The sequence below is a fragment of the Colossoma macropomum genome, unplaced genomic scaffold (assembly GCF_904425465.1).
Source record: "Colossoma macropomum unplaced genomic scaffold, Colossoma_macropomum, whole genome shotgun sequence".
Classification (NCBI taxonomy): Eukaryota; Metazoa; Chordata; class Actinopteri; order Characiformes; family Serrasalmidae; genus Colossoma; species Colossoma macropomum.
The window spans coordinates 42,080,933-42,090,835 of record NW_023494791.1 but is presented as its reverse complement, the minus strand read 5'-3'; the positions used below and the strand labels follow the sequence as shown (position 1 = coordinate 42,090,835).

At 40.2% G+C, this 9,903-nt stretch overlaps 1 protein-coding gene across 1 annotated transcript in view; it reads left to right on the top strand.

The window, feature by feature from the left end:
* runx3 (RUNX family transcription factor 3) overlaps nt 1-8,541 on the top strand; it is an 85,883-nt gene extending 77,342 nt beyond the window's left edge. Inside the window, exon 8 of the mRNA XM_036575101.1 lies at nt 6,895-8,541. Coding sequence (XP_036430994.1) covers nt 6,895-7,424 — 530 coding nt within the window. The 3' untranslated portion in view covers nt 7,425-8,541. The remainder of the gene's footprint in view (nt 1-6,894) is intronic.
* Nucleotides 8,542-9,903: the final 1,362 nt, after the last annotated feature.

Below are 9,903 nucleotides of genomic sequence, written 5' to 3'. Positions count from 1 at the left end.
ACTTAACATAAAGTAAAATGTAACATGGAAATTAGATGTGCTCCAAGTAAAACATGGTTATGTCATCTCATTTTCCCGTAGCATCTTAGAATCTGACAGGTATTTCTCAAGAATTTGCCTGAAAGCAGTTTTAGTTTGTCTAGAAGGTTTGTGACAGATTCGCATAAGAAATCTCAGTATAAATGACAGAGATGGGAGGGGCTATTTGACTTATGCACCGTCTTCACTCTAGAAAAGAGTAGAAAACATGTTAAAACATTTAATTTAGGAATTACTTTCATTGTTTGTCCAAATCATTTACTGTTTTAGGTGGACGTAGTGCATCATTAGCATTGCTAATGCTAATGCATCATTAACATTACAGGAAACGGTCAATTTCACTGCATAAAATCATGTTCATAAAGTCATGTTTACATGTTCTGAATTGTACATGTGAGATAGGACAGTAATGTTCCATACATTAACGTGTGTCTCCATACTTAAGAAACTCCATTTCCACAGGATATGATAGGATTTTTACCGCCATGTTGATTTGGACAGGATTAATATAACCGGAGGTCATATTACACAGTGCATAAAATGGCTGACACTGCATTTGGACAGTACTAAAATCATGTGGAAATGACGGTAAAACTACATCACCCCACCTGCCAGCGTAAGACTAATCCCATCCGAATAGGGCTTAAGTCAGAATTCACAGCTATGCTATTTTAATCAGCCTCTCTTGGTGACTTTAATATAGCATGATTTTGAAGTATGTAATTGAATCACAGTGAGAGCTAGCCAGGCTAAAGTACAGCCTCCACATGGTAGGGATAGTTAACACAGTATTACAGCTAAGCCCCCCACAGTAAACAAAAAGAGTCCATGTCCTTTCATATATATACAAGTTCAATTTATAACATAAGTGTTTCTATACAGATTAATGAAACATTTACCAGACTTCTTATGCAACTGATACAACTAGCACCTCAGTTTGTTTATAGTTTACAGCCCACCAACAAAATAAAATATTAAGTCTTTTTCTTTTCTCACAAACAAAAGAATACGGCCCCTAAATGTTCAGAAACAGGCCTGTGTGACGTTGAACATTTGCTCCTACACACCATATGTTCTATTTCTATCAAAGCCACACTGGTGGCTTTACTTGCCATGTAAGTAAGCTGGCATGTCAGAGAGGAGGAAACTGGGTTGCTAGAGTTTTGGCCCAAAGTCGGCCTGTTTTCAACAGGCAATTAATTGGGCCAGTGTGAAAACGAAATGTAGCGTAGCATTTGTTTAGCTGGTGTTTTTGAATGGCCATACTGCTATTTGTTAGGTGCGGTGGTAAAAGGCCTCATGTTGGGGGAAAAAGGCCTACTGTTGCATGTGGTAAGAGTGGTCTTAGGGTGGATAAAACCAGCGATCTTGGGTTTCCTCTCTCTCTCTCTCACTCACTCGCTCAGTCTCTCCTACCCACCTGCATTGTTTTTATCATGGCCCACAGGTGCAATCCATCATGGTTTGCATTCCCATCTTGCAAACAAACATTTTCACAGGTGAGCTCCAGGATTTGCATCCTCACCAGCAAATAGGCACCAACACATACGCGCACGGCGCGCACGCTGCAGGCAAATGAGCCAAACCTCTGTGCCGAGCTGGGTTACACGCTTCACTGTGGGCTAGTGGAACTCTGGGAATAAAACAGCTCCCTGTGGTGGGGCGTGCACGAAATACACACACACACAAACACACACACACACACACACACACAGACACACATGGAGTAACAACATGTACTCCGTAAAAGTGTAAAGAGAGGTATTTCAACAAGCATGAGGAAGAGAGAAAGAACGGGAGGAAAGTCAGATGTCTATGCCAGACAGAGTCTGGGGTTTATCCGACTTTTTTTTTTATTCAATATTTTCCTGTCTATCTGCCTTTTTTCTGGTACACTTTTTCCCTGCCGAGTCGACACATTTTAGCAGAGAGTAATGGGGATCATATGTGGGGTGGGACTGCGCTACTGCACTCTGAATCTCTCTCTCACACAAACACACACACACACTTGGATTTGCACAATGCTAGGATGTGGAGTCGTTCGTACGTCCTATATGGACTATATAAATGCAACCATATGCCATAATACTGAAATATGTGTATAGATTAGGGGTGTAGTGAAACTCTCAGCCCACGTTTGGACTTGATTCACAATACTGGGCTCATGATTCTTTTGATTTTTGCTTGTGAAATCAACATAAGTCATTGAAAAAATACAAATAAGCATAAATACAGTGAAATGTAACAAGAATGTCTTGTTTTGAAAAAAGAGTTGATATTTTGTGAGCTGTTTAGAAGAAAACAGGTTTGGTTCCAAATGTCTCTTGGACGTCTCCAGGCATTGCATGGACTTGTTAAATTCCATCACGAGCACACTTGATTTAACATAATGAAGTATTGATTAACCAGACCAGGGTTTGGATTATATTTAAGGAATATAAGGGGAAAAAAACATTATATTAAAGCAATGTAACAATTTTTTTCCCATATGTATGTATCATATTAATATACACTTAACGTAATAATATAATTAGATGGTTAACTGTAAAACTCTTAAACTTAAACTTCAGTAACCAAAAATTTAGAGCTTATATATATATATATATTCCTCTCTCTCTCTCTCTCTATATATATATATATACATATATATATATATGTATATATATATATGTATATATGTATATATATATATATATATATATATATATATATATATATATATATATAGAGGAATATTTATATATATATATATATATATATATATATATATATATATATATATAAAATCACGCTGTTGTCAGAACAAAACCTTGTATCTCCATTTTAACATTTTTGTCATTTTTCAGTTTTTGACATAACCTTTTTTGACGTCTGTGTGTATAAAATAACCTTTCACACACACAAGCACACACTTCACCGCCTCTCACTGGGAGAACACTTTGCACACTCACAAATGCACGAACCCTCACTGCACGCCTCATTGGTGGTGTCTTGTGGTCTTGCTAGCTGTTACTGACTCGAGAGACAAATGAGAGAAGAGGCTGAATATGAATGAAGCACTGTGGATTTTGCTTGTTTAACTCCATTGAAAGTGCTTTAGAGCTCCTCTGTCTGGAATGTAGGATCCCCATCAGGCCTCTAGAGGAGGCTAGTGTGTGTGTGTGTGTGTGTGAACTGACTGTTTTTTGGCCCTTTGCCAAGCTGTGTTATGACACCTCCTTGGCTGAGGTGTTGTGGTGTCCAGTTGTTAGTCGTTGTTGGTTAGTAGAGTAACCCGTTTGAGACATTTTGACTTTCTCTCATTAATCTTGCATGGCGTGTCGGCATTTGCGCCCAAAGTGAGGAAGGATGCCCCTCCTTCTGCCTGTTCTATGTTTAGCACAAAAGAAAGTGAAAGAGAGAGAGAGAGAGAGAGAGAGAGAGAGAGAGAGAGAGAGAGAGAGAGAAAGCAAAAGAGAGAAAAAAGAGAGAGAGAGCAAAAGAGAGAAAAAGTGAGAGAGAGCAAAAGAGAGAAAGAGAGGGAGAGAGAGAGCAAAACAGAGAAAAAAAAGAGAGAGAGAGAGTCTATGTAGATGTGTCTATATAGAACCATGAACACTCAAAGAACGCTTTGCATGATCAACGGGTTCTTTGTATCATGAAAGGGTTCTTCAGATTGATGGAGAATGTGTTGTAGATGGTTCTTTATAGAACCTTTTTGAAAAGGTTCTTTTTCAAAAACCTTTTTTGGTGCTATATTGAACCCTTTTCAAAATGTTTTATATAGACAACCCTAGACAACATATACTCCATCCATCTTAAGAACCCTTTCACAATGCAAAGAATCCTTGGGTCATGCAAATGGTTCTTTGAGTGTTCATAGTTCTATGTAGAACCATTTTCTTTACTAAAGAACCCTTGAAGAGCCATCTTTTTTATATATGCTCTACATATATAGTAAATGCTACAGCATAGCATAGTATCATTTCAAATCCAATGCTAATGTTTTGCTAATGTTTCATGGATGTAGCATAACATTACATGATTGAATTGTATCTGAACTGGCAATTTTAAAATAGGAAATGTTTTGAATTAATGGACAAGTCGTGTTGGCTATAACATTACAATTAGAACCATTATAACATTGTAAAATCCTTAGCTGAGTATTTCCACTTGCATAATGCAAATAACGTCACTAATAAATACAATTATAGAAGAACAAAGATGTCTAACTTACATTTTTATGGTGTAACCAATTTGCCAAAACTACCACTTTGTATGCAAAAGTATGGCAGCCTGATTGCAAACAGTGTATAAAATCTACTGCACACCAGAGGTCTATTGTTTTTAATGATGGTGCACACAATTTTGCAAACATTAAGCAACTTTCAGCACAGTTTCTCCAAGCACCACAGTGCACCACTTAGCATTTTGCTATTACAAATTTTGCTATTTGCTACTTGCTATTGTTAAATCCGGAACTTGCCCACAAAATCGATGGAAGATGGCCTGAAATGTACACAGAGAAGGGCAGTTGATCTAAAATGTTTAACGTACACAGACAAATGGTAATCGTCTATTACCTCAGCTAAAGCCACAAGCCTAGTCTTTCTTCACCTCGTACATTTTAGCTTGAAAAAAGTGAGTTTGTGAAAAGTTAGTTAACTTATATGCAAAATTAACTTATCAGGTCTCTCACTGCAATGCAGTCTATGTGTTATAGCTGTGCTTTGTACTCTGCTACTACTTAATGCCAAAAGTAGTTATATTGTACATTTATCTATGATAGGTTTTATTCACTTAAAACTTTGAAAATTCATCTTTTACATGACATTTTCTTTTACCAATCTCTTCAGAATTAGGCTTTTTATTCCTGTCTAAGTAAATGACTTTTTACTGCTGTTTATGTAAACGATTGTTCTGAATTGTGCCTCATTTAAAGAGCAGCTTGGGCTGAAATATGAAACAAACTATCAATTTTTGACAGAAATTGTCAAACATGGGAAAAATGACACTTTATCCATGTAATTCTGTACAGTTGTATGCAAAAGTTCAAACACCCACAGTCAAATTATACCTTTTGTTGATTTTCTTAGTAAAAAAAAGTTAGCACATCTACAGGGAACAAATGTAAACATGGCTTTTTTGCAAATTTTGTGCCCAGTTTCTATTTATTTACTGAGTTCTACTCTTATAACTAACTGTCAAACTGTCAGCAGTAGCAACCCTCTGTATCACTGCAATGTGAATGGGTCTCTGTGATGCTGTGAGCTAAATGGGCAGTCATATGTTGACAGCAATAACCTGAATAATTCAATATGCTGTTTTTGCAGCTTAGTTTCTATACATTGACTGTATAAACTGGTGACCGACTGGTTTATTTTAAAACTTTATTTTTCCATGATAGGGCCCCTTTAACAGCATGCTTTATTCTGTTATCTCCCTACTTGCACTCAAAATGGCTAGCAAATTAAGAGTCACAGGTAGAAAGCAGGAGCAGGAGGTTTCTCGAGGGTCCACTAGGAATTAGCAGAGCCCAAATCAGCCACAGCTGAAAGCTCGGCTCCCGGCCGCCAGGAACCAGATACGGGCCTCTTTCCTAGAGCTGCCGTCTGCGAAAAGAAAGAGTGGCCTTCAGCCTCTCCCCTCCTCCTCCTCTTCTCTTCGGCTAGAGAAAGAGCGACAGCAAAACATGCTCTGTTGCGGTGGGGGGGACTGTGGAAATTGCAAAGGAACTGTCTCGTTTTTCTCTCTGTTTCTCTTCGCCTACAAACGGACTCGGTGCCCCAGATGGTGGGGGCAGTGGGGGGGGGAGATATTTCAATGAGGCGGTGGCACGCAAAGCCCGGCATCTTTCCCCCCTCGGGGCGCTGGCATGCCAAAGCCTGCTCACTAGCAAAAAGCCGCTGTGCTATCCCAGCATGCTCCACTGTCGTATGGGCACTCGGTGCAAATAAATAAATAAATCAGGTCCCAAAAACACAGCAAGCTGGCGAATATGCCAGGTGTGAGAGTCCGCATGTTCAATATAGACAGGTGAACTGAATTTAATGTCATGCCTGTTTAGCAGCATTGCTTATGTTGACCTGTGTCAAACAGAACAGACATGGATGGAGTAGATGTGAAATTCAAACCAGGCCCTTCAAATGGAATTCAAAGGCCAGGTCTTCATCATGCTCTTCCTCAGTTGCCATGGTGACTCCCTGCTGCTGATCTTGCAGTATCATTTAGCCTGAAATTTCATGGCTCATATACTTCTGTAATGGTCAGTATAAGAAGCGAGTCAGCAGACAAAAACATATGGCAGTACAGGCCACTTAGCGGTCCATAATTACGGACGCAAGTTACCAGCCTGAAACTGCAGTTAAAGACATGGTTTAGTGGCTTGAATGTGGGCTATGTAGCACACAGGTTTTCATCTTTCTGTTGGAAATATATGGATTTATTGCTGATTTTATTTGGAGCCAGCTGTGGTATCCATGCAGTTCTCTCTTTCTGAAGCTATGGGGCGGCAAAGAACAGTCCTTAGTACATTTTATATTGTGTGAATATTTGTGTGAATATTTGATGACTAATTGGTCCAGGGTGCTTACATTGCTCTTTCCGCTTTACTTCCTATCCAGTGGCATAACTACTAGTGGGAATTGGGGGACGTTGGGGGGGGAGGGCAGTCACACTGGGGCACATGGTGCAGGGGGGTCGATCAAGACCAGTCTTCTCAAAACCTTCAGAGATTAAATGATCCAGCAACTAAATGACATACCATCTTAATTCATTCTGATTCTAGCTTGTACATTATGCAAGCATTCATTGTAGACTCTTCAGTCCAGACACATAACAACTCACTCTATCCCTGTTTCTCTTGTTCTCCCACAGGCACTGACCTGTTCCCGCAGAGGACCACATTTCCGTCCCTTTCGCCGCTGACCGCCCCACGTTTCCCTGACCCCCACATGCACTACCCGAGTCCTTTTACCTACTCAGCCAACCCGTCCGGCACAGGCATCGGGGGTCTAAGCGTGACAGGCATGTCGACTTCCACCCGTTACCACACCTACCTGCCTCCGCCGTATCCTGGCAACCAGAATCAAAGCTCCCACTTCCAGACCAACTCCTCCCCTTACCATCTGTATTATGGCACCGGCTCAAGCTCCTACCAGTTCTCCATGGTGCCGGCCAGCGGTGGCACGGGGGGTGAACGCTCGCCCACCCGCATGCTAACCTCCTGCACGGCAGCGGCAGGGGGTGGAGCTGCTGGTTCAGGGGGCGGAGCCGCTGGCAGCTTGATGAACGCCAGCCTGGGCAACCAGAGTGACGGGGTGGAGGCAGACGGCAGCCACAGCAACTCGCCCACTGCCATGAGCACGTCGGGCCGCATGGACGAGTCCGTGTGGAGGCCTTACTGAGCCTGGACAGGGTGGGTTTTTGTGAGAGGGGGGTAAGGAAGGCAAAAAATGCTTGATCCCTTAAGAAAAGCTTGCATCTAAAACCAAAGTGACACATGATCATACAAAAATGGCATTCCTGGCATATTCCAGGATGCTTTGGGGAGGGACAGAGCCGAAAGAGAGACGAGAAGAGGACAGAGCAAAGCTTGTGTGCTTTAAAAATGAAAAAAAAAAAGAAAAAACATTGCATGGTTGGTCCATTTTGACGCCTCCCTCCTCGTTCCTTTCCTTTTTCTCATGCAGACCAAAGAGAGACAGTACGATGTGTTTTAATGTTGTATTTCATGAGGAGTGCCAGTCCTCAACCTGTAAGACTGAACTGTCAAGAGCAAGGTTGGCCTGGATGAAGAATGGCAACCCACCGATATTTCCTGAAGCTTTCCGAAATCACAGACTGCAAATATTCTCTTGTTTCAACTGTAACTAGAGCATCTGAACATGGAGTGGCCAACCAGAAAAGACACTGCTTTACCATCAGGGCAGGCAGATTCAGAATAATAAGATCATTGACCTTCGCTTGCCTTGATCCACGCCCAGCACGTAACGTAAACCATGCTGTATCAGGCCAATATGATCTATTAAGACTTTTATTTATGTCTTTGTTGATTCAAGCTACATTTTGCTATTGCCTTCAAGCTTTAAGTCTCCAAACTGGGCAATTTGGTGCGGCATTCAGTATCGATACGATATCATTCAGAATGGAAGCACAATAAGTTTTGGTACAGAATGAAAAAATGAGACAGCTAGTGACAATTAAATACCAAAGAACTTGACATTGTTTTATTTTGATTTCCTTTTTTTCACTGCCACAATCACAAGCAATTGCCTGGCTTTTCAAACATGCTGAGATATGTGTTCATTGGAATGGTTTTTGACAGTAATTATTTCGTCACGATTGCTTTTTTTGCTTGGGAATTTTTTTTTTTTTGTAATATTGTGATTTCTTCAAGCCATTATTTGTGTTAACTAAGTAATATAGTCTGGGATTTCTTTAATTTATTTGAGCCAATTCTATATAAATATTCTTGTTGTTTCCAGGTCAAAACATTTAGCGCTTCTTTGTGTCATTTTTCTAATCTTTTGATTTAATATAAAACTGCAAGTCGTGCTACTGTAATATATGATGCCTAAATTATGAAATGGTAGAAATTTTTAAAAAAATTTTAATGTCTGTTTTCCAATGTAGCTCCAATGCACTAAAAGGTTTATTTAAAGGAAATGTCATGATAAACCACAGAATAGGTATCCACCGTACATCCTCCACATCATTCCAAACTCTGATAAGATGCCATACGATGCAGTACCAAAGCCAAGTGTAAGTGACATCCTTTCTGGGGCCCCCCACTCAACCCAATCATAGCATTTTGCCTGAAAGAATGAAAAAGAATTCATAATTAATACTTCATTAATAGAAATTAGGAAACAGTTTGATAATTGCTCAAGAAAACACAATCAATATATTACAAATGTCAGTACATATTAAATATAATTGCAAGATATTGTTCTGCCAATTTCTTGACAGACTAAACGAAAGTCAGAGACCACTCTTCATTTATTAATTTCAGAAAATATGTATTTAACAGTGAGTTAGCCAGATGCCTTAACAACTACATTCAATATACATTTTTCAGTATTAATGTGTCCACCATTTGCATTTATTACAGCTTCCATTCTTTTTGGAGACTTGCTTTCAGTTTTGAAAAAACAGGCATGGAGATGTTTCCACACCTCCAAAGTTGGTTGCATTTTCTACTTCTTACAATCCAGGTCAAAGATGAAGTACTGTTTGAAGTACAGTAAGAAATGTGGTCTAACAGCTTACTTTCCTTTGACTTTCCCCTTTTGTGAGTGGATTAGATATAACTAACCTGAAAGATGAATTGAACTTAATAGCCATGTTGACTGTGAATAAATAAACAAAGGGTGGTCTCTGATCTTTCTACAGTACTGTACATACTCGCGAGGCCCTTAAGTGGCTACATATACTGCAAGTAACGGCCCTAAATAAGGCATCAAATTTCCATCTGTGCACTATAGTTCACTCATAATCAGACACACAGGGCACGAAGTTCCACTCTACCTTTATTGGCCAATGAGTGAAGTCTTCCAATGTCATTCCAATCCCTTTAAGAATGAAGAACATAGGTAGCTTTAAGCATGTACATTATCCGCCTCCTTCCACAATGAAAGGACTGAAACAGTAGACGATAACTGGGCATGCCTGAAAGCACATTGTCTCCTATTATTTGAATAACAAACCCGCACACATGCTCGAACATTGGAGGTAAAGTGGCCAGAACTCCCTCTAAGTTCACTTCAGGCTCACGTCCAACACAGCTGTACGCAATATCTCATCTCCTAGAGGCCTTTCCCAGGCCTGCCACGCCCCTTCACACCTGATCTCTGTACCTGCAGGCAGAAGGAAGGGAAAGAGAGA